Below are 24,854 nucleotides of genomic sequence, written 5' to 3' on the forward strand. Positions count from 1 at the left end.
ATGTTCAAGATCAAATATTTATTATGTTCAAGAGCAAATATATATATTTTTATCTTCATTTTTTTTTGGATTAAATTTTTATCTTCATGTTTATATTCACAAACTCCATCAATGATATTCATAATTAATTAACTATGTTTTTTATTAAACTAAGTTTTGAGTACGAACCTAATATTCTAAAAATTTAAATGTGTCACCTCTTATGTTCTTTAAACTACATTTGCTAGCTTTTTTAAGAAACTATATTTGCAAGCTCAATTCTTATTATTAAGATCTTTCAAATTAAAGCCTTTTTCAAAAAAAAAAAGATCTTCCAAACTAAAAATAGACTATTAATGACTCAAAGTTATTTAATAAATAATATTGTGCAGAACATTAAATATATTTTATCTAATGTTTTGTTTATATAATTTTACAATATTAGTTCTAGTTCTAATACTGTGTGAGAAATAAAACCAAATTGAACCTAGATGACTAAAAGAAATTGGTTAAGCCTCAAAAATTAAAACCAAAAGAACAAATACGTGGACACGTTCTTCATTGTGGATGTTGTTGTTTTATAAACCATCGCCCATTGAAAATACAGATCACGTTTCCGATTAACATGTTGCCGCTTCCAAATCAGAAACATACGTTTCCTCCACGTTTCCAATCATCGTTTTTTGGGAATCGCGTTTCCGTTGCGATTCCAAGCGCTTCCCACCGCTTCTGTATCCGCTTCCGGTTCGGAGTCGGGAATCAGAGCCTAAGTGGCGATTCCATGCAACACAGCCAGAAAGGCGAGCTGTTTGGGGATGTTAAAGGGGAAGGGCGTGGCGATTCCTCAACAGGCTATCAACGCGTTTACTGAGAAAGCAACCATAGTTCAGCGAGAAGCCGCTGATCTTGAGGTCGGCGACATCCCGGAGGCTGACTTGTCCCTCTCACCACTTGTTATTCCGTCTTAGTATATCGACGAGCGCATTCTTGCGGGTATCGACCTGTATGGGTCCAATCTCGGGCTGATCGATCACTCGGTTGCGAGTAGTCTGCAGATTCCTGGGTGTTCTGTTGGCGATCTCTCGGGGGAGCGACCCAATCCTGACGTGCATGCTACCGTTCCTGGTGGACAAACCGACTTTACGACCGCCCCAGACGATCCCATTTCCTAGGACCACGCGACTCCCACTAGGGCCTCGGAAGGGCGACAGTCTAATGGAGAGCACGAGGATTGACTTGAAGACATAGCTGGGGAAGTTCGAAGTCCTACTGAGAAAAATCGTGACAATTGGAGCAAAGATCCGCCAGAGTTACAAGCGGAAGAGGTCGGCGGAAAGGATGGGAGAGATCCACATGTCGGTATAGAGACATTGAAATGGTTTGTATTAGACACAAAGTGTCCCACATCGGATGTTGGAAAGGATCCTTAGTAATATATAAGATAGATGGGCCACTCCACTTATCACCAATTGGTTTTAGGTTGGAAGTCCATCTAGCTTAACATGGTATCAGAACCCGATCCACGCAGTCCAACCCGATCCACATTGATCTGGTCCAAAATTGGTCCATCGATCCTTGCCCGAACATTCCGAAATTAACGTTCAAAGAACCATCATCTCAAGAGGGCTATTAGACACAAAGTATCCCACATCGGATGTTGGAAAGGATCCTTAGTAATATATAAGATAGATGGGCCACTCCACTTATCACCAATTGGTTTTAGGTTGGAAGTCCATCTAGCTTAACATTGTATCAGAACCCGATCCACGCAGTCTAACCCGATCCACATTGATCTGGCCCAAAATTGGCCCATCGATCCTTGCCCGAACATTCCAAAATTGACGTTCAAAGAACCATCATCTCGAGATGGCGTATTAGACACAAAGTGTCCTACATCGGATGTTGGAAAGGATCCTTAGTAATATATAAGATAGATGTGCCACTCCACTTATCACCAATTGGTTTTAGATTGAAAGTCCATCTAGCTTAACAGTTTATGTACGGAGAGTAGTTTGTGTACGGAGAGTGTTTATGTAAAAAGGTAATTTATGGGTTTTATTGATAAGGTAATTAGAACAATCAAAAAAAAAAAAATTAGAACAATCAAACTGTTTTTGTAATTATTCCAAAACGGGTAAAGAAAGTATATCGCATTGTTTCCAAAAAACAACAGAAAGTAGATTCCGTTTTTTTTATCCACGTTAACCAACTATGTTTGGGTGGCTGCATAAAAGCATAATCTCATAAGCATGTAATTAGCACACTCAAATCAGAAATTTTATAAAAATAGCCAACAAAAATATCTCAAGATTTCGAAAGTCGTAAAAGATTCAGTCAGTCTCTATGTTGACTTTAGTTTAGGAGCTGGAACATTGAACTATGTCTTCTTCAGAAATGCGTAAAGTGTCTTCACCAATGAAAGTGTCTCTTTCAAACTGACTTGGCCAAGAGAAGCTTGAAGTCTCATTACTATCTTCAACAATTTCTGGAACCGTTCTTGCAGGTAAACACAAGAGAGGTTTAGGTGGAACCTGGAGAGCCTCTAGAGTCCCCTCTAACATTTCAATGACTTTGATCATTGCTGGACGGTGAGATGGATTGGTCTGAATACACCACAGACCAACCAATACCATTTTCCTTGCAATTTTCTCTTCTTCTTCTGTTATACGATCACCAAAAATCCTCATGATTTCTTCCCTTTCAAGATCCTTATAGATCCAATCTGGAAAGTACATTGAACTATTGTTAGATCCAGAATGTTCAACTTTTTCTATATTTCTTGCTCCAGTCATCTCAAGAACCACCATCCCATAACTATACACATCTGATTTATGTGAAACTCCTCCAAAATTCTTTGAAAAGACTTCAGGGGCAATGTATCCTGCTGTTCCTCTCGCGTCCAGCATCGACATGATGCTCTCCTTATTTTTACAGAGCTTGGCAAGACCAAAATCTGAAATCTTTGGGCAAAGATCTTTGTCCAGGAGTATATTTTGCGGCTTTATATCGAAATGCACAATCCTCGATACACAACCATTATGCAAATACTCTAGGCCACGAGAGACACCCACCGCAATGTCGTACAACCTTTCCCATTCCATCTTAACCGACATATTCTCGGAAATAAACTTATCTAGGGATCCATTTGGCATGAACTCATAGATGATCGCTCTCTTGTTCCTTTCATAACAGAATCCAAGAAGAGATACAATATTAACATGAGATGTTCTACTTAAGCTAGCTACTTCATTGATAAACTCTTCTCCATTTCCCTCTGACTGCTTCAAGATCTTTACTGCAACATCTCGGCCATCATCCAGTAACTTTCCTTTGTAGACTGTTCCATATCCTCCTTTCCCAAGAAGATGCGCAAATGAGTTTGTCATCTTCTTGATTTTTGCGTAACTATATCGCTTTAACTGTACAACGGCCTCAACGTTTTTATCATCCCAATCACTCTTTCTCATCTTCTTTGCTCTCAACATAACCGCCATCACAATAATGATCAGCAAAATTAAAGCTGCTGAGATTCCTGGAATAAGATAAGAAGAATCAAACTATAGGTAGGTATTATGCAACGAGAGTTCTGTCACACAAATTCATGGATATGGTACCAGGTATAAGCTTTGACTTCCATGATGATTTTTCTGTACAAAAATTCGAAATAACTATTGATGGCCAAAAAAGAACATGACAAAGTGAATGACAAAAGAAAACAAGATAAAAGCATACGTTTTCCTGGAAATATAAAGGGTTGAGACTGTGGGGGAAGTCCACTAGTTGTTGGAGCCACTGCGCTTCCGTTGGTTATTCTTTAACATGTGACATATATTAGTTCACAAGAAGTAGCCAACTGAAATTTAGAACATATAATCCTAGATCCAAACATCTCTAATGAGTGGTCACCTCTACTAACCTTGTCTTGTTGGGAGTAGTGGACGGGCAAACACTGATGAGACGCGCCTCTCCTTTCTTGAGGACAAAGCAGGTGGTTGAGATCGAAAATTCAGTGGAAGTACCATTGATTACCGGCCAGACAGGATAATCGCATTTGTTTTCTATGGTAAAGTTTGTGGAACTGCTCGGCTTTAACGCTGTACGTGCCTCAACCCAAACAAACCCTTCTAGAATAATCCGAACAAAAGCAAAAGCAAAAGCAACAAGAAAAAAGTATCAGCAATAGTGACTAAACCAGAAACATTTCCTAGAATAATCGGAACAAGCATACCTAAGACGATTGTTAGTGAAACAAGGAGGAACATCAATGCAACAAATCCCTCACCCATTGGCCTCAAGAAGAAGGAAAACGAAAGTCTTCACCAAAAACAGGAGAACAAGCCTGTAAACTGTTTTAGTCCAAAGAAAAAAAAGTCTGTAATCTGTACATTGACTTTGAACGTCCGAGGAGAAAGTTTTGTTATGGAAGAAATAAATTGGAAAATTCATGTGGCTATAAAATATCTAAACATATCCTGTCTTCTTGTGTTTTCCTCCCCTTTAATAGTTTTTTTTACTAAAACAGGAAAGTTATATACTTTAAAGAAATTCTAGGTCATCCAACAATACTAATTTTTAATAGTTTGAAACGTAATTTCTGGTGTTAAATATTGGTTTATTATTATGAGTTTTTAACTCAAAACTAAATGATAGTTAGTGGATTGCTTTATTTACTATTTAAAATCACTTCAAATATATTATATTATATAATCTCAGTAAAATCTCCTGAAAAATGAAAATTTGATAATTGATTTTGGTATATTTGCTCAGTTGATATTTTTGGGACATTATTTTCTCAGTTGTTCACCATATGAGAAAGATAATCAATAAGCTAAGAGCTCTTCGTGAGTGAAAAAGAGTGCGCGACATATGTTTTATTTTGTTCAGCTAGATTTTGGTTTCTAGTCGTTTGTTTCGGTTGAAGATGATACGTGGAAAATAATTAAACTCCTCGGATGGATTGTAAAAAAAACATTCAACTAAAATTTCTGTGAAATAAACCCGCAATTTTAATTCCGTCTAAAAAACTGTGACGAAGGATGACATACGTTAACGGTTTATAAGTTTAGAGTTTATAATGTTGAAAACTTAGTTGAACAGTTTTTTTATGATTTAAAAATAGTTGAGGGGTTTTATCATTAAAGTCACTAAATGATTTAAAATATTTATTATCATTTATACATTGTTTTAGATTAATTTATAAGTCTTTTAAACTAATTTATAAATTTTAATACATTCTACCTATCCCCAAAAATAATGCATGATTATTTTTATTCTCATCGATTTCTGAAAAATACGTTATATTTTTGTTTTCTTGATCAATAAAAATTATATTTGACATATTATTTTTGATTTATTATATTACTTTATGTTTCACTAGTATCACGAATAATATTAGATTATTATATCCTAAAAGTAGCAAAAATTGTAAGAACTTATAAAATTATTCATTGCGAAACCGTATTAATCATATGTAAGAATATTAAAATATTTATGAAGCTTTCTAAATCGGTTATAAAGTAATGTATTAGAACTTATAAATTAGTTTAAAAGGCTTATATCAATCTAAAACAATATATAAATGATAATAAAGATTTTAAAATATTTAATAACTTTTAGTAATAAAATCCCTCACTATTTTTGAATTGTAAAAAACTCCTTATCTAAGTTTTTAATATTATAAACCCTCAACTTATAAACTGTTAACGTATCTCACCCTCCATCACGGTTTTATAAACGAAAGGTAACATATTTTAACGGAATTAAAATTGAGGGTTTATTTCACATAGAAAGCTCCATGACGGTTTTATAACGTATGCAAGGTAGACCGACAACAAGGTGGGATGACCGTGAGCAAGCCATAGGTCCTTCGTCTAGGTTGCTTGGAGTCGAGTCGAGTCAGAGTCCATGTGTAACAATTACTGAGCTCTTGCAATGTTTGATGTAGAATTTTAAGTTGCATTATGATGTCCATATCGTATTGAATGCATACTTCATTGTAAATGGTTAGTCAGTCCTCTTTCCGCATTGAGAGGCATATAGTGTGATGCGGAGAGACTGGTTTTTGTGTGTTCAATGTTCTTTCTGTTTCGGCCAACAATCGATCATCGCCAAATCCCACAGGTTAGCAAGGACGGCGGGCTGTCACTCTTGGCTACAGTTTTGGAATTTCACATATCTTGCCAGCCAACAATCGATCATCGCCAAATCCCACAGGTTATCAACCACTCTCAAACCCCACCGGTTCGATATTTGAACGTTTTTTTTGAATCTGACTTCTATGTTTTTCCGAACACCGACATTAGGAATATAAGTGAAACTTCTCTATAGGTCTTTTTTCTCTTTGGCCATTACAATCTTTCGTTATGTTATATTGTTTTTCATCTATTGTCTTTTTGCTGAGTGTTTCTCCAATTTTATTTCTCTAAGCCCTTTTGGCCATGATCTAATATAATCCAAGAAAAATCAACCCGCATCCGAATAAAATATTTACAAATACTTTCTAGAATCTGAAGGACTTTGAACCAAGAGGAACGGCCCAAACCTGACCCGAAGATCCGAACGCACAGCAAACATCAGTGATTAGAGACATCGTCCCATGTCCTTATCCTCTTACACTGCAAACTCGTCGCCTGTTTCTGTTGCGGTGATGCTTTCTGCGTCATCTCCTCCGATTACATCTCTTCTTCTCTACCCAAAAGCTTGTAAATTTGGTCAATCAAAATCCAACTCCAAAAGAATATTCTCTCTTCGTGCTTCATCCTCGTTGCCTGTTTATGATACCAAGCTAACAGTTGAGTACACACCCTGGCTTATCGTGGGACTTGGTAACCCTGGAACAAAGTACTACGGAACTAGACACAATGTAAAGTTTCAATCTTTCCTCTCTTTTTTTCATTTTGATGATTTATAGATAAAAAAGGTATCTTCTTTCATTTGTACAGATTGGTTTTGAGATGATTGATCATATTGCTCGAACGACAGACATTTCCATGAACACAGTTCAGTCCAAAGGTTTGGTCGGAATAGGTGCGGTCGGAGAAGTGCCGATTCTGTTGGTTAAACCTCAAACTTACATGAATTTTAGTGGTGAATCGGTTAGTCTTGAGTGATAATAACTTATAATTGATTTGCTCACATAAGATTCGACGATAACCCAAAGTCCTTGACATTGTAATGTGTTGTGAAGGTTGGGCCATTAGCTGCTTACTATCAAGTACCCTTACGCCATATTCTGATGGTAAGAATGAAATCTTATTGTTTTACTTGCGTGATGATGATTGAAAGATTTGTATTTGCCTCTCTGGTGTAGATATATGATGACATGGGTTTGCCTAATGGTGTCTTGAGGCTTCAACCAAAAGGAGGACATAGCCATCACAATGGGTAAGTGATGTCTTATGTTTTTGGAGAAGTCATCAATGGTGGACTCTTTCTGTTCTTACAGACAAGGACTGTGTCTTTGCTTATAAACATATAAGGCAATGAACCATAGATGAAGTTAAGAGTTTTCAAATCTCCAGTTATTGGAATTAGAAGTGTTTTTCATTTTTTTTAAATTTCTATACTTATGCTGAGGAAGAGAGATCTTTATATTGAACAGACACAAAAGTTGAAGATCTCATATCCTTGGATGATGGAGAATAGCATCTAAATCAAAAGAGTCTAAAGCATTTTTATTGTTAGGAAGTGAATCACACTATGATGAAAGTCAGCATTTTTATTTGTGACTGCTTCCTTTTTTTTTGTTGCTGTGTCAGGTTGAAGAATGTGATAGAACATCTAAATGGATGCCGTAGCTTCCCCCGCTTATCAATTGGTTTGTGTTCCAGTTCCACCTATGAATGTTCTCTTCCGCCAAAGCAGCCCTTACAATCATAGTAAAACTGTATGGTAAACTGCAGGAATTGGGAATCCACCGGGGAGCATGGACATGAAAGCGTTTCTTCTCCAGAAATTCAGCCGCTCGGAGCGTAAACAGGTGACAACACCAGCTTTTAACCTGTGTCTCGCTAGTCAACTGATCTCTGATAGTCTGAAACGTTTTTGGATTAAAGACATTAACTACTAAATGGTTATGTTGAACTGAATCATGTTAGATTGATGCGGGGATGGAACAAGGTGTTGATGCCGTGAAGACGCTTGTTGAATATGGATTCAACGACACAATATCTCGATTCAATTTGGGGCAGAAATACAAGTTCCACACAATTTGATTATCTTCACTTTTGCTTCTTCATCTTAGATCATACCTGTCACAGTAGCATGTAACAACATAGTCCAACGTTGTATTGTTAGTATCATTAGTCTTTTATCTTAGAGGTAGGTTATATTGTAAACTGAAGATCATTTTCAAACTCTGATCAAGCGGACAAGGAGGACCAAAAGTAGCTGAACAATATTGTAAACCGAAAATTTTCAATTCAGTTCGGTTTGGTTAAGCAGATAGATTTGTCGGCTTAGATAGCCAATACAAAAGAACCTCGGCACCTTTCTCCCATGAACAGTCAAGCATCATATCATGAGCAACACCTTCAACACAAACCGGCTCAACATCATAAAACCTCCCGGTTTCCTTCAGTCCTTCGTCGTCCTGTAAAACCATAACCCACTCTGGTTTAATACACATACCAAGATTTTAAAGAGGGGTGCGTTTTGTAGCTCGTACCACTATGAAATCATCTTTGGCACCTAAAACCATAACTTTTGTCGAATTTTCCTTTGGCTTTGGTACCGGAAGTGATGCGTTTAGCTTTTTGAGATCAAACAATGGCATCCTTGAACTCTCTTTCATCAGATCCTGGTAACTGAATCGTAATAACAGGACAAAGAACTCAAGAAGATGTTTGAGATTTTGCTTAAGATGCAAGGGTACTTATGAGTATATACCGCTGCACTAGGTGATCATCCATGGCTGAAGAGAAGAATGTTTCCCGACAAAGAGGAATAGATGTCTGAAAACGCTTAGCGGCTAAACTGAGGGTTACCTGCTCAAAAACACAACCAAGAGAACCAACATTTTTTGTAACAAAACAGAACATGGCACATTAACCAACCCTTAAAAGATGAAAGAGCGGAGAAAGAGTTTACCTTAAAGGCTGCTACGGGTTTAGAAAAGAGATAGCGTAACACTAACCCGCTGAACAAGAAAGATAGTCTTTATAAGTTACATATATGAGCTAAACAAAAAGAATAAGAACCTTCTCTGAGGAGAGGTACCTATTACCCGAAGGTGGCACGGAACAAACTAGTACAGCTCCTGAAATGTCTGGATATGCATTTGTAGCTTCTGTAACTGAAACCAGTTATTGCGTAGGCCCCATTTTATTACAACAAGCATTTCTATGAATTAGCCTTACCTAACGGCTGTTTATTTGAGATATTCGCCAAGTAATATTGAACAATGAGCCCTCCAAAAGAATGACCGATAAGAACAGGAGGAAGCGAAGAGCTAAGGTTTGACTCGATGAAGTTCGCAATATCACTTGCGTGCGTCTATTCCACAAACAAGTAAAAAAACTTTACGAATCTTGCACATTTGTAATGAATAATCAGAGTTTCAAGTACCTCAAGTGTTCCAGCAACAGTTCCCAAAGGCTCATCACTTTCACCCTGAAGAACTCAAAGATCACTTGGAAAATTCTAAAAGTGAGAATTGTAAATGAGAAAGGAGTTTGTACCTGAGCTAATAAGCTGATGGCATAAGAGTCAAACCCAGAAGAAGAGAAGAAAGGTAACCAATGCTCAGCCCAGCACCAAGCTGCGTGGTAGCTTCCATGTACAAAAACCAATGGTGGGTTCTCTTTCTCTTTCTCTTTCTCGCTTCTTCTTTTTTCGTTTTTCTCTTTTCTCTGCTCGATGACCTCCATTTTTAGACCAGAGGGAAGCTTATGGTAAAGACGGTTCTGCCCCTTCTTCAGCTCATATGTCGTGGAGGATTTGCTGAGAGCTGCCATTGGCTTGAATTTCGCTTTGGGAGAGCAGAGGCGTGGGAAAGAGACAAAAGAAGAAGTAGCCATTCTCGTCCGTGAAGCTCCAGCTTTCTCAGAGAAAGAGAGAGAGAGAGAGAGAGCTCTCAATAACTATCTCTTCACCGAACTTTTCTATCTGAAATTTATTTTACTGTTTTACCCTCATCTTTTTTTTAAAAAATATTTGCAGCCAACTGAAAACCATGTCTAGTTATGAACCGGTTTTGTCTAATTATCATAAAAACAACATTTTTTTTTGCATAAAGTTTTTTTTTTGTCTAAGTATTTTAAAATTGGGTTTTTAGTAATTATACCCTTCAACTAAAGATGAATCGTAAAAAAAACCCCTCAACTAAAAATTTTGTAAAATAAACCCTCAACTTTAGTTCCGTTAACATATGTTATTCTCCGTCTAAAAAACCGTAACAGAGGGTGACATATGTTAACCGTTTATAAGTTGAGGGTTTATTTAACATGATTTTTAGTTGAAGGTTTTTTTTACGATTCATCTTTAGTTGAGGGGTTTTATCACTAAAAGTCATTAAATGTTATTAAATTATTTATTATCATTTATACATTGTTTTAAGATTTATAAGCCTTTAAAACTAATTTATAAATTTTAATACATTAATATATTATAAAATTAATTTATACATCTAAATTAATAATTTTCAACACTACTTACAACTTATTATAACTTTGAAATATTAAATTATTTGATATTTGGCAATAGTGATATAAAAAAATTTGTGTGTTTATATCGTCATTGTCAAATATAAAATAATTTATAGTTTCTAAGTTATATTAAGTCTTAAGTAGTGTCGAGATAATTCATCTATGAAGTCAATTTTTCTATTTAGAGTATGACGCACTTTTTTCTATTTTCATGATTTCTGTCATCCGGCTTATACTTCTCCCCCCTCCAAAATAATGCATGATTATTTTTATTCTTGTCAATTTCTGAATAATTACGTTATATTTTTATTTTCTTGATCAATAATATATTTGAAACATAAAGTAATACAACAAATCAAAAAACAATATAGGAAAGTATGAGCCTGATGACGAAAATCATGAAAATAAGAAAAAGTAAGTCATACTCCAAATAGAAAGATTGACTTCATGGATGAATTATTCTCGACACTACTTAAGACTTAATATAACTTAGAAACTTTTAATTATTTGATATTTGACAATGACGATATAAACACACAATTTTTTTATATCACTATTGCCAAATATCAAATAATTTAATATTTTAAAGTTATAATAAGTTGTAAATCGTGTTGAAAATTATTAATTTAAGATGTATAAATTAATTTTATAATAGATTAATGTATTAAAAATATAAATTAGTTTTAAAGGCTTACAAATCAATCTAAAACAATGTATAAATGGATAATAAATAACTTAAAAACCCTTTAATGACTTTTAGTGATAAAACCCCTTAACTATTTTTGAATCGTAAAAAAAACCCTCAACTAAGTTTTCAACATTATAAACCCTCAACTTATAAACCGTTAACATATGTCACCCTCCGTCACGGTTTTTTAGACGGAGGGTAACATATGTTAACAGAACTAAAGTTGAGGGTTTATTTCACAGGATTTTTAGTTGAGGGTTTTTTTTTACGATTTATCTTTAGTTGAGGGGTTTAATTACTAAAAACCCTTTAAAATTTGCAAAGATAACCAAGTTTCTAATGATCATCACACTTTTGTGGAAGAGAAACATTCTTGTTGAAGTGTTATGCAATTTTCATCTACTGTCTAGATCAGTGAAATTGTCTGATTCACCAATGTTCTCTCTGATACAGAGCCAGACAAAGGAGATGAAGAGTTTTTATTTTCTTGGTTTAAGATCAAGAGACTAGTATTATTTACGTTTCCATCCGATAACTAAACGAATCCGTCTAGGCCTTGGGGTTCGGGATATGTCGGATTTGGTTTAGTTGTTTTGGATTCTTGGTACTATGCTCGTAAATCTCATTCGAGTTTTACTAATTTTTAGGCCGGATTAGTTTTACTAATTTTTAGGCCGGATTCGCATCTGTTCATTCCGGATTCGGTTCGGATCATATTATAACTAATGTCTGAAATCACCCAAAATATATTTTAAAAATTCAACAAAAAAATATTCAAAATATATAAATTATTTAAACATCTAATTAAAACATTATTAAGCTACGTAAACTAACTAAAAAGTATTCAAAACAACAAATAAAATAAACTACAAAATATTTAAAATATCTAAATTACCTATATATATATATTAGCATATTTAACTAATTTTGAAGATCCTCGTTTGGATTTCGATCCGGTTCGGGTTGTATCCAAATACGAAAGTAATACGCTCGAGAGTTATACGGAGACTAATCCCACAAGAGAGAGACACAATCCCATCCAATGGAACCAAATAAGCAAAACATCTAATTCTAACAACGAACTACAAACAAAAGTACAACCCGCAGAAACTAAAACGCTCCACCTAAAAAGAACTGAAGCACACTAACCAAAGAGCTTAACCAAAGCCCACAGCTGCTGAGATGGTGTATAACTGAAAAAGAAACGAGACGAAAGAAACCAGCAGCACCAGCAAACTAGAGCACAAAGGGTAACAAGACCGCAAAGCTATATGGAGGAGCGCTGCACTCTGACTAGAGCACAAGCCAAGGAGAGACGTCATTTAGGAACGTGGACACATCGATCCAGGAATAAAGATATTATAATGTAGTCGAATTGACTCGCTGCAGTGGTACTCATTATCCTGGGGTGTTATTAGATTATAAATTTGTATGAAATCTAGTGTTATTCAATTAATGGTCTAATTGGTGATCATTATAGAAACATTATGAATGAATAAGAAAAAAATACAGAGAAATAAAATTATAGGAATGAAAATAAAGATTATTCCTTATCAATTTTCATGAGTAACAAATTTGTTTTGTATTCCTTTAGAATAAAATGAATGAAAAAGAAAAATTATTTCTTATAAATGATAAAAAATAGGAATAGTAAAAAATGCACTATTCTATTTTATTTCTTGGTCAGCAGTTAGACTTTATTTTTCAAAAGTATGTTTTTTTTGACAACAACTTTTCAAAAGTATGTTAAAGTCTTGTGTTATTTATTTATTCGTTTATAATAGTACTAGATCCTGACCCGTTTTTTGAAATGACGGGTATATTTTTTGTTTTACAAGTGTTTTTAATAATAACTAGAATCTTATGTATGATTTTATGTGTTATATTTATACATAGTTTATGTTTGTATTTATTTAATTATCTATTAAAATTATTTTTCGATATAAGCCGTAAAAACTATAATTGTAATTCAAAATACATTTACTGCTACAAATACTTTGTAGGTTTTAGAGAATAACCCGTAAAAGCTGCAATGATAATTTAAAATGCTTAAAATACTGGAGATATTCAAAAGATATATTTTTTTTCACTCAAATATGTTAATTTTTTATGTATTTGGTCATGTATTATAAAATTTATGTCATTTGTTATTTTTATTATTGAATTTGGAGAACTTTAAGATATATTTTAGTTTTAAAATTTGGACAAAATTTAACATTGGAAATTAACTAAGAAGAAGAAGTGATATAGAAGTTACATATTCATAAATCAGACATTTGACAATACGATAGAGAATTCTCAGAAACAAAAATTCAAAAAGCAAAAAGGACAGATAATTGGAAACGAAATGAGTGAAGATTATTATATGAATGTTTTAGACAACAAAATTAAGCGCCGGTGAAGCTTGGTGGCTTGTAGGCGATGAAACTGATGCACTGGACTTGACGGTTGTTGTCGAATCCGATGATTCTAATGAAAGCGTTAGGGTATTCCGTCTTGCACTCTTGCACTTCCTTCAACACTTGAGCAGAGTCAGTGCATCCGAACAAAGGAAGTTTCCACATTGTCCAGTAACGTCCGTCATAGTATCCGGGTGTGTTTCCGTGTTCACGGTATACAAATCCATGCTATATATACACATGAAAATATAATTCAAAATTAGAATTTATCTTTTGTAATAAAGGATATTGAAAGCTTTTATTTTTATTACTTCCAATTCGAATTCAACACAAGGAATCCACTTGTTGCGAAGAAGATAGTCAACTTCCTTAGCCAATTCGACGTCAGTAACATCAGGAAGGTAAGAGAGAGTCTCAAACTTCTTCTTTCCGACTGGTGGCCACACCTATAAATGGCATTTCCAATTAATAAATATTAGTTACATTATATATATACTGATTACACACATCTTACCAACTCAAGCTACGTTACATAGCTATTGTTTAATTGGATTCATGTTGGAATGTACCAGTTTCATATCACAAAGAAAAACGGCCTACAATGAATTCGAGTGATATTTACCTTCATGCAGTTAACTCTTCCTCCATTGCTTGCAATGGAAGTAATGTCAGTGTTGGTCTTGCGAGTGACTGGGAATGCAGCGGATGACTTCAAGCCTGTGAATGGAGCAACCATGGCCGCTTGAGCCGGTGAGCTAACCACGGTGGCAGAGGAGAGCATAGAGGAAGCCATTACGTACTAGTTCTTCTCTTCTTCTTCTTCTTCTTTTTCTCCTTTCTTTTACTTGCTTGTCTATTGCTTTGGTCATCTTTATATAGTGAGAACGGCAAGAGACAAAAAGCCCTAGTAATAAATGGGTCCAAGATTCATGATAACGTCGTTGCCTGCCACAGGATTAAGGAAAGGTGTTGACACCCTTATCAATACAGACCACTATGATAAGGCCACGTGGCAGAAAATTCTATTATCTTATCGTTTCTTGTGAGGGAATGAGTGAATGTGTATGGTTACTGGTGTCCACTTGAGTCGATGCTTTTGTCTCCTTCCAATTGGAAAAAAAAGAATCAGAAGCCTGACCTACTTTTAATGGTTTGAACCTTATGTTCAATTGTGTAAGATTCAGTTTGGCATGTACATCGATTCGGTTAGTTAGTTCTCAATCAATATTTAATTATTAATAAGAAAATGATTTGAATCAAACATGTAATTTTCCACAATACATTACTTAGAAAAGTTATCACTAATAATACAAGGACATCATTAGTTATAGTTCAAGAGTTTTTGTTGGAGGTGGACTTCACACTCTCATCAATGCCCGATCCGATTCTATAAAGAGCCCAACAAATTCAAAAACCCAAAGATAAAGGTAGCCCGGTTCATTATATGATAAAAGACAATAATGCGATCTACGTGACGAGCTCACGCCCATGCTTTGGGAAAAGTATGTTGACTCTGTCATCAAGTAGGAACAATACAGTCTGATTCGTATTTAATACATTGAGACGAAGCAAGCTGCATTCGCATCGCATGGAATATGTGACTTTAACTGACATGATTGAATATGTGACCTCATCAGAAAGGATGGTAAGGTGTTTATTGTCTCATTCGGACCATCCTGCGACCATAAAAGAAGAGTTTTGTCGACCAAAAAGATCAATTTTCTCTGAAGAATTTGCGTAAGAGCATTGCGATTGTTACAAAAGATTATAAAAGCTTCCGCAAAAGATGTCAACGATTTCCCTAGTTCTAGCCACCAAAAACCTTAAATCTAGTTGAGTCGCAGCTCGATAACAACAAACGAAAACGATATGAAAAAAAGTTTTGTTGATTTTTGGACTGAACCTTATGAACTGCATGTGTGAGTTCGTCTAGTAATTGAGTGCATGACATAGGAACTGAGCATATCGATTATAATGTCTAAATTCCTAAGTGCAGAAAGTTCTTCGAGTCTAAGGAATCATCATTACGTTCCTCGCCTTGGCTCCCCTTATATATACCTTCAAGGTTGGTCGTCTTTCCTTTACTGCCCCTGATTTGAGTTTATCTTTTCGCGGAAATACTTAATTTTTCTCTATCTTCATGATTATCCTACAAGACTTTACATTTATCTTCTTTCGCGAATATTCGATACACCGTCATAGTAACTTGGACTCATTCTCGTCCAAAATAGCAAGTGGGCTTTTGCTCCGTTTTAGGTCTTTTCGGGCCTTTTTGACTTAAGTGTTTTTTACAAATTCTTTGAGAAATCATCCTTGGTACGACGTCGGTTTTACGAGATAATGCAAACCAATCGTATAGCCGAGATAACTGTGGTTTTAAGTTAACTGTTACCATTTAAAACGATTGATTCAAAAGCGATTAAACCTATACAAGAGTTACCCTGGCAAAAAAGAAGCAAAAACACATGGTAACAATCAGACTTTGCAATACAATTAACTCCATGAACGAGCTGATGGAGAGATTACAGGAGCAGTTTAATGGGTCATATGAGCCACATAGCCATAATGGAGCTGAACTTTCAGCGCTTCCTTGCTATATTGATGGAATTAATGATATGCCTATTAATTCCCTTGAAAGCCACCAGAGGAGGGAGCAGGATCTGATTATGAAGCATAGTGTTTCTCTGCTGCCATATGGTGTATGTAAGGGCCTGAATCACCATCATACGCAGGACTGATGGAGTCGTGGCCGTAGAAGAAGAAGCCCACAACATGAGGTCTTGCCAGTTGGATAGAGCTGGGATCGGGTCTCTGATTCTCCGTTTTATTTCAGACCATAAGACCCCGGCATAGGAGCAAGAGAGCATCAGATGGTCCCTAGTTTCCTGTTGGGTAGAACATATACAACAGGTCGTATGAATCTGCATACCCCCAAGAGGCAAGTCGACTTCTTGTAGGCAATCTGTTAAGATTTGTAACCCATATATGAAAAGCATGCTTAGGGGTGGCACCAGTAAACCAGATATGCTTTGCTATGGCGTGGATAGGGGCTCGAGGTCTTAGGACTCCTAAGTCTTTGAAGAAGAGAAAACTGGGCTTGATTGTCCATTTGTTGACCAGCTAAAAGTGTCAGGTCCTCTATCCAGAGAAGGCATAGGAAAGCTTGTAAGGAAGGCGTGTAGAGCGACTTCCATGTCTGATCTTGGATGTGGCAACCTCCAGCCTTGCACGTCATATGCATCAGCCACCGACGAGTCAATATGAATCCTCAGGTTGTGGGTGCCATTCCTACCAAAGACGTTGATTAGAGGGCCAAGGGGGGTCCATCTATCATACCAGAAACTCGTGTTGAGGCCGCTGTGAACTTCAGCAGTAAGAAATCTTGATATTAGATCTTTGAGCCGAAGTATGCAACGCCAATTCCAGGACATGAGAGGTGATTCCGTTTGGGTCCAGAAGCTGTAGGAGGTAGGGCAATTGTGATGGCGATGCCAAGCCACCCATAGAGAGCTGCTACCTGAAAATAAAAGCCACGCAAGTCGCAGTAATAAGGTGATATTCCATAGTTTAAAGTTTCTGAGGCCAATGCCTCCCTCATCTTTGGGTAGGGACACAGTCTTCCAAGAAATCTTGACGTTAGCACACCTATCTGTTGTGCCTGACCAGAGGAAACACAAGCATAACGATTCGATCTTTTTGATACATCCCCTTGGCAGGAGAAAAGTCGAAGTCCAAAAGTTAATTGTTCCCATAATGGCAGTTTTGATCAGTAGGGAGCGACCAGCAAAAGAGAGCGACTTAGTGGTGGGGCGCCATCTACAATGCTGTTAATCATAATAAGTTCAAACTCGTTCGGTGTTGTGAGTCTGCTATATCAGCTTGGGATAAGTTGAAGAAAACCAATGAAATTATATTCCAGACCGGACATGCTTGTCAAACGTCTTGAAACTTATTGAAGTTTGAGATGAAATCTTTGAGAAGAACTGAGTAGGACAGCAAGGAACTTGCCATTTTTTATGAGTTTACCATTCGGTGGTAGATGTTTTACGTACCAACCGACGCTATAATGAGATTCAATGTGTTTAATTGAGACAGTAACTAACATATTATACACAATTACCGCTACTGATGCATATCACTAATGTTAACTCTGAACGTTGTAATTTTTTTTATCAAACGTATTAGGCTTTAATTAGATGCAAAACTGTTAAAGCGATAAGGACACGGAAAATAGCAAAAACTTTAAACGGATTCATAGTATTAGTCAAAACAAAGATGTTTAAAATAGTCAAAAAACGGAATGCCTATCTAAGTGATGGTATTGTATATAAAGACATCATGCCTCATATATAATTATCTACAAAAAAACTTTAAAATAATTATAGAAGACGGTCATTTCGAACAGCCAACACAATGAATCGTCTCTCTTGTTTTCTGCTCGTCATTGGACTGTGCGTTGGGTTGAGTAATGCATATGAGAAAAACTCTGTACACTTCAAGAACTCTCTTGGTCGTAACAATATCTTGAAGATCAATTGTTTATCAAACAACGACAATCTAGGCTTCCACTTTTTGCGGCCTGGAGAAACCTACGAATTCAGTTTTCATGATAGTGTTTTTAAAACAGAATTTTTCTGTGACCTATGGCAAGGGCCTAATTTCAAGTTCCATGCAGGGTTCACGGGATATGAAGGTGGTGGTCTCATCGTTCATTATGGTAAACAAAACTTTTGGGATGCTAGAGAAGATGGAATTTACTTCACACATGGCCAAAAAACGCCCAAGTTAGAGTATAATTGGGAATAATTATTAGCTCACTTTTCTTTTAAGTTTACCAAAAGTAATTTTTTTCTTGTGTATTGTGAAAGAATACCTTTGTTATAAATTATCAAAGGGCACCTTAATAATATTTGCGTATCTTGTTATATAAATGAAAATATTTGTATGATTTAAAAACCCTCTCCAATCTCCACCATCTAAGATATTCTCAATCGATCCAATCTGAGAAGGTTAGAAAATATAACAGATAGTCACTTCTCAAACGGTCAATGTATTATCCTCCTCATTCGTCGTAATTTCAACAAAAATATATGTGGTAGGCGATGGAATTCGTTTTTGACGAAATAGTTTTACATTTTCCGGAAGAAAAAAACGGTTTTACATTTTATAGGAAGTCTTTAGATGAAGACGTTCATCAAAATTGTTAGCCAAGTGTTAATTCTCTATTTCCATTGTGAAGCTCAAGTGTAGTGCCAGTGGGGAAGGGTTTTTATTTGAGAGTTTGTTTGATCCTAATTTTTTTATTAAGTTGCATCTTTGATGATATCTGGACACCATTACCGATTTTGAGGGGCCTGTTCTTATTATTTTTTTTGCTTTCTCATCGGTTGATATCTTTCCCTGATCATCACAGTGACTCTTCGAAGCAATAACTTTAAAATTCAGTGCTTATTGACATTTGTTACTTTTTATTTTCTATATTACCTGCAGTGGTTTGCATACGCTTCGCGCAGGAATTTTATGTAAATCCGTGTAATTTTGATTTTCATTTTCTTGTTTTGTTTTATGTTGTAAATTAAAACTTTGATTTGCTAATTGTGTACACTATTTTTGTTGTTTTTTTCTATGTTCATTCTTCAAATCTCAATGAGTACCTTTTCTAACATCTTTATTAGGGATGGACTTTCGGTATCCATTCGGTTTTAGGTCTATTCAGATTTCGAGTTTTAGGCGTTATAAATTTTAGCCTCATTCGAATATATATGAATTTTGGTTCGGATTTGGTTCGGAACCTCGCGGGTTCGGATCATCCGTTTAAATGATTTCTTAAAATTTAAAATTCATATATGCTTTAAATTTCTCAAAATATAATAATAAAATAATATACAACATATAAATATGAATAATATATGCCAAATACCTAAATATTTGGATAGGAAATCAATAGATATTTCAAGTATTTGTGGTATTTTGAGCATCGTTTAGCTATATTTTTATTTTTAACGCTGATTTATTACGATCTTACAATTATGATATAGGAAAGATTACATAGACGATTCGACAACTGACAATACTACATGCCTTATAAAGACATACGCCTAACTGCATCACCTGAGCCGTCCTATGAAGATCCACATTTGACCAGATTTACTTGCACCATGTTGAAGATCCCCTGCAAGCCTTTCTTCTGTAGTCTGCATAATTGTTTAATAAACCGCTCTCTCCGGAACTTGAAACCTGGATTTCGTGTAATCTGCAATAAATTGCATAGTCTCGGATTCGAACCCCAGACCTGGGTGTAGAAGCCTTTAAACCTTAACCAATAGGCTACGGTGCTTCCACACGTTTAGCTATATTAGACATTTACTTTTGACTATTTATATCTATTTTCAAGTATTTTGGAAAACTTCAAAATATTTTATATATTTTAGATATTAGGGGATTTACCAAATATGAGTCAAAACTTGATTTTGATTGCAAAAGTATACCCAAATTTGAATCAAATGCAAAAGTAACTCAAAAACCTTGTGAAATTATAATCAGCCCCTTGTGACCAAACAAAAAAAACATAATTTATTTTTACGAATATAGCGCCGCTAAGTCTTCTGAATCTTCTGAGATTCTGTTAAGTCTTCTGGATAATGTCCACAGAAGTCATCTGATATAGTTGATCTTAAAAATAATTTATAAATTTTGTAAAAAATATTTTGATAAGCGAAAATCAAAATCATGTAACTATAAACAGTTTTAAGTGATATAAATCTAGATACACCAAAATTTGAATATGTTAAGATATCTAACCAATTTCAGTTTAGATTCAGTATTACGTTTTCGGATCCGATCCAGTTTGGTTTTCCAGTGTTTTAAAACCAAACCGACCCAGTAGTTGCACCAGGTTCGACCATGAACCGGTCAAGCAGCCGGGTGGGATAAAGTTGGTTCGACCATGAACCGGTTAACTAATCGGATTAGATCTTAAAATTATTAAACTTTATAAAAATTATTAAAACTATCAAAAATATATAAACTAACCATATGAACAAAAATAAGTTTATATGTATAATGTTTTGTATTTGATATATATTTTAATCATGTTTAATATTTACTAACCTTGCTTTTAAATTTCAATAGTTAAAAGAAATTAAACCAGGCATGACCCAGTAGAAAATATTGAACTGTGACACAGTAATTATCTGATCCAGTTTTGAAACTGTTGGGTTTTTCGGATTCGGAATTTTAGTCCAGTCCCTAATCTTTCATTACCAAAAAAACTCCAAAATTTTCTTCATCTGCTAGCCGAAACTATCTCCTTGTAAACCTCAGATTGCTTTGTCTGTTATATGATTCTCTGTCAGAGACCTTATATGTGAAAAAACTAGCTTAACTAATACCTTTGAGTAATCTTTTGCTCCTCTTTTGAGAAGATTACTCACAAAAGAAATCTTATAAATATTTATTAAAATTTATGAATCATCATAGCTTGAGAACATGAAACATAATGAATTTATCATTGGTGAACGGTTTGAAAGTCATGCTTGGTTATAACATGCTTAGTATACTGCAATTTTGCAAATATAAATATATTTTAATCATTTTATTTTTAACTTGCAAAAAACAAAAATTAAAACAAAAAGAAGTAAAAGTTAGAGAAAAAGAATAGGATATCACTAAACCAAGTTTTTGTTCCAAAGTAGCACTCAAGGCTCAAAGTCACAAAAATAAGTTTCATTAAAGAGGTAAATATACACTTATATCCCTTGGGTTAATTAATCAAAACCTTAGGGTTTAGAGTTAAGGGGTGGGGTATTGGAATTAAGGTTTAAAATTTTATAAAAAATAAATACTAAAATAAAAAATTGTAAAAACAGTTTCAAAAATTATTTTTAAATTATAAAAAGAAAATTTGAAAAAAATAAAAAAAATTGAAAAAAAAATTTCAAAAAAAAATTATAAAAATTTCGAATCTGAAAACATATAATCTGAAACTATAAAAAAAATTTCTTTTTTTTCATTTTTTTTATTTTATTTATTTTTATTTATTTTTGTTTGTTTATTTAGTTTTAAACTAAAGGTATTAAGGATATTTAACCATTTAATGAATATCATTTTTATAACTTTTTTCTTCTAATGTCATTTTTGAAACATAAACTTCAAAATGTGCTATTATTAACAATTGCCCTAAAAGTTAACCTTTGAGTAAATATCGCATATGCCAATATCTAAAAAAGAAAGTTCCAAACCCAAGCAGTAGTAATTCAGTTGATTCTAGGGGAGGCTACAATCAGCTATACAAATCTCCATTTAATCATATGCTCCCTTCTTAATCCAACGGACTAAAATCCACAGTCGTGTCTTCTTCTACGCATCACTATCGTTTATACACGAAAGGAGAATAGGCCTGCGTGTAGCCGATTATTTGATAACTAGTGTTGATACATAAGCAGACTCAAGACCCTCTCTCTCTATACTCTTTGGTTCTCTCTCTCTAAAAGAAGAAGGATGAAGATTTTCGTGAAGACTCTCAAAGGGACAAACTTCGAGATCGAAGTGAATCCGGCGGAGACGGTAACCCTAATTCCTGAATTCGAGAATATCAGCGGTCTAATTACTTTCATTCAGGATGATTATACCTTGGGTTTGAGATAGTGAATCTAGGCGTCACTCTGATTATGCCCATCGATTGGAATCTGAATTAGGGTTTTTCGTTCTGAGTCTGAAAGTTTAGTGCTTTGGGTTGAACTTGGTGATCTTAGATTATTATGTTAAAAGTTAATCATACTTAGCAGATGGGTATTAAAGCTTTTGTTTTTTTGTTGCAGATCTCTGATACTAAAAAACGTATAGAAACTCTTCATGGTGCTCAATACCCAGCTGCTCAGCAGATGCTGATCCACCAAGGAAAAGTTCTCAAGGATGAGACTACTTTGGAAGAGAACAACGTTGTTGACAACAGTTTCATTGTTATCATGTTGTCCAAGGTGTCATGTCCTTTCTCATACACTAATAGGATTAGTTTAGCAGGGATTCTTACTAGTTTCTAGTTCCTAACTCGTTGTATGATTGGTGAAATAAAGGCCAAGGTTTCTTCAAGTGGGGCATCAACTGCATCTGCTCCAGCACCTAGTGCTACTCTGGTGAATATAGTTTTATTTATTTTGCTATGATTTACTCTGGTGTTTGAGTCTTTCTCTCTGCAAGTGATCACACTACTGAACTGCTTTGGTTTTTTAGGCTCAACCTGCACAGACGGTAGCTACACCTCAGGTTGCTACTCCAACTGCCTCAGTGTGAGTTCCAAGCCTTCTCTCTCATTAATTTACCTCAGTTTGGAAGAGGAATTGTCAGGTTCTTGTGTTGATGAGTCCCTCTATACACCGCTTTGCTAATTTGTTGTACTTTTTCGTGCGTTTTACAGTCCAGAGCCTCCAAGTGGAGCTGCAAACGTTGCAGCACCTTCTGCAGCAGCTGCTTCGTAAGTACTGTCAGAACTGCAATATATGCATTATTTATCAGAACTACTAAAGATTTTCGAATCTGTCTTTCCTTGTTTGATCATCATATAACTTCTGTTTTTTTTTCTCCTGAAAACAGGACTCAGACAGATGTTTATGGACAAGCAGCGTCAAACCTTGTTGCTGGTAACAATCTAGAGTCCACTGTTCAGCAAATTCTTGACATGGGTGGAGGTAGTTGGGACCGTGACACTGTTATCCGTGCCCTGAGAGCCGCCTTTAACAACCCTGAAAGAGCTGTCGAATATCTCTACTCAGTATGTCTCATTCCACTTCTTGATTCTACTTACATCTTCGTTAGTTATACTTACCTTTGGTTTGCCACAACTCTAGTATGCTTTGATCTGTCTATTGAACATTTGCTTGATACATTTCAGGGAATCCCTGCCCAAGCTGAAATCCCACCAGCCCCTCAAGCCCCAGCTACTGCTGGACAGGCAGCAAACCCTCTAGCACAGACCCAACAAGAAGCTACTCCAGTGCCTGCAACTGGTGGTCCTAACGCTAATCCGTTAAACCTGTTTCCCCAGGTAATTTTTATTTTTAAAATCTCAAAGTAGCATATAATTGACTCATATCATTATATTTTCCTTGCGTTTGGATTCGTTTGTTGACATCCACCCTTGTCTGTCTTCACTCAGGGCATGCCCGCTGCAGATGCTGGTGCTGGAGCTGGTAATCTTGATTTCCTACGTAACAGTCAACAGGTATCTTCATATTCTTCTCCATTTGAGTAAAGAAATCTTCAACCTGTTCCCCTTATGGTAATTGCAATTTTGTTGCCAATTCTTCAGTTCCAAGCCTTGAGAGCTATGGTACAAGCAAACCCGCAAATTCTACAGGTACGTATATCCCCACCTCTGTTTTGACATCGCATAAATGTTTTCCGCTTATAATGTTTTGTTCTGCAGCCTATGCTTCAAGAGCTCGGTAAACAAAACCCACAGCTTGTGCGACTCATCCAAGAGCACCAGGCTGACTTCCTACGCTTGATAAATGAACCTGTCGAGGGAGAAGAGTGAGTTTTATATCATCATTCATTCATTCTCCTATACATTTTTCATTTATTCGGTTGTCCAACAATTCATCCAATCCAAACTGAATTTTCGTTTAACTCACCAATACAACCTCCAGGAATGTCATGGAACAGTTGGAAGCAGCAATGCCACAAGCTGTGACCGTCACACCTGAAGAGCGTGAAGCCATTGAACGGGTTTGTTCCCTCGTTTTCTTTTCATTTGTACTTGAACTCGAACTGTAGACATGTAGTACTTATGTCTTGTATTGAAATTTGGGTGCACAGCTTGAAGCGATGGGGTTTGATCGTGCGATGGTCTTAGAGGTGTTCTTTGCGTGTAACAAGAACGAAGAACTTGCAGCTAACTACCTTCTAGATCACATGCATGAGTTTGAGGAACAATAATGGAAAGAAGAAATCCATTCCTCCTTCCTAAACTCAGAGACCCATCTTTATGTTTCTTCTTGTTCTTCATTTGCTTTTATGAGATAATCTATCTTCTCCGATGCGTTTGACAAGTTTCATGTTTTTATGTTCATGGGAGTTGATGTGTTTATGTTACATTTTTAAAACTTATCATATTATATCATAGCTTTATCTGGTTTGAAGACGTTC

At 35.6% G+C, this 24,854-nt stretch overlaps 6 protein-coding genes across 8 annotated transcripts; 3 read left to right on the plus strand and 3 right to left on the minus strand.

Moving 5' to 3' along the window:
- Positions 1–2,114: 2,114 nt before the first annotated feature.
- LOC103850109 (PR5-like receptor kinase) lies at positions 2,115–4,756 on the minus strand. Of its 2 annotated transcripts, none has more exons than XM_009126819.3 (5): positions 4,208–4,756; positions 3,896–4,100; positions 3,712–3,791; positions 3,594–3,626; positions 2,115–3,511 (listed from the first exon to the last, which is right to left on the minus strand). In XM_009126819.3, exons 1-5 carry the CDS (start codon positions 4,263–4,265, stop codon positions 2,337–2,339), a joined length of 1,551 nt encoding a protein of 516 aa, XP_009125067.1. In that variant the 5' UTR covers positions 4,266–4,756; the 3' UTR covers positions 2,115–2,336. The 2 variants fall into 2 exon arrangements, with proteins under 2 accessions (XP_009125067.1, XP_009125066.1); XM_009126818.3 differs by having other exon boundaries at positions 3,896–4,103; positions 4,208–4,747.
- Positions 4,757–6,464: 1,708 nt separating this feature from the next.
- On the plus strand, positions 6,465–8,315 carry LOC103850111 (chloroplastic group IIB intron splicing facilitator CRS2-A, chloroplastic). The gene is made up of 7 exons (XM_009126823.3): positions 6,465–6,841; positions 6,921–7,073; positions 7,166–7,216; positions 7,289–7,362; positions 7,737–7,795; positions 7,881–7,957; positions 8,076–8,315. The coding sequence occupies exons 1-7, from the start codon at positions 6,575–6,577 to the stop codon at positions 8,190–8,192; spliced, it is 798 nt and encodes a 265-aa protein (XP_009125071.1). The 5' UTR covers positions 6,465–6,574; the 3' UTR covers positions 8,193–8,315.
- A 37-nt stretch (positions 8,316–8,352) lies between these two features.
- On the minus strand, positions 8,353–10,069 carry LOC103850110. Of its 2 annotated transcripts, none has more exons than XM_009126822.3 (8): positions 9,657–10,069; positions 9,544–9,588; positions 9,336–9,471; positions 9,196–9,265; positions 9,067–9,115; positions 8,866–8,963; positions 8,645–8,783; positions 8,353–8,569 (listed from the first exon to the last, which is right to left on the minus strand). In XM_009126822.3, the coding sequence occupies exons 1-8, from the start codon at positions 9,993–9,995 to the stop codon at positions 8,414–8,416; spliced, it is 1,032 nt and encodes a 343-aa protein (XP_009125070.1). In that variant the 5' UTR covers positions 9,996–10,069; the 3' UTR covers positions 8,353–8,413. The 2 variants fall into 2 exon arrangements, with proteins under 2 accessions (XP_009125070.1, XP_009125068.1); XM_009126820.3 differs by having other exon boundaries at positions 9,196–9,271; positions 9,657–10,067.
- Positions 10,070–13,520: 3,451 nt separating this feature from the next.
- LOC103850112 (ribulose bisphosphate carboxylase small chain F1, chloroplastic) lies at positions 13,521–14,595 on the minus strand. The gene is made up of 3 exons (XM_009126824.3): positions 14,332–14,595; positions 14,021–14,155; positions 13,521–13,937 (listed from the first exon to the last, which is right to left on the minus strand). Exons 1-3 carry the CDS (start codon positions 14,500–14,502, stop codon positions 13,698–13,700), a joined length of 546 nt encoding a protein of 181 aa, XP_009125072.1. The 5' UTR covers positions 14,503–14,595; the 3' UTR covers positions 13,521–13,697.
- Positions 14,596–17,407: 2,812 nt separating this feature from the next.
- Positions 17,408–19,035, plus strand: LOC103850113 (S-protein homolog 9-like). Its single transcript, XM_033275529.1, has one exon. It carries the CDS (start codon positions 18,123–18,125, stop codon positions 18,513–18,515), a length of 393 nt encoding a protein of 130 aa, XP_033131420.1. The 5' UTR covers positions 17,408–18,122; the 3' UTR covers positions 18,516–19,035.
- A 3,017-nt stretch (positions 19,036–22,052) lies between these two features.
- Positions 22,053–24,854, plus strand: LOC103850114 (ubiquitin receptor RAD23d). Its single transcript, XM_009126826.3, has 12 exons — positions 22,053–22,274; positions 22,529–22,687; positions 22,784–22,843; positions 22,941–22,996; positions 23,125–23,181; positions 23,301–23,478; positions 23,599–23,751; positions 23,863–23,928; positions 24,016–24,063; positions 24,133–24,239; positions 24,356–24,434; positions 24,525–24,854. Exons 1-12 carry the CDS (start codon positions 22,209–22,211, stop codon positions 24,642–24,644), a joined length of 1,149 nt encoding a protein of 382 aa, XP_009125074.1. The 5' UTR covers positions 22,053–22,208; the 3' UTR covers positions 24,645–24,854.

Source organism: Brassica rapa, chromosome A07 (genome assembly GCF_000309985.2).
Source record: "Brassica rapa cultivar Chiifu-401-42 chromosome A07, CAAS_Brap_v3.01, whole genome shotgun sequence".
NCBI lineage: Eukaryota > Viridiplantae > Streptophyta > Magnoliopsida > Brassicales > Brassicaceae > Brassica > Brassica rapa.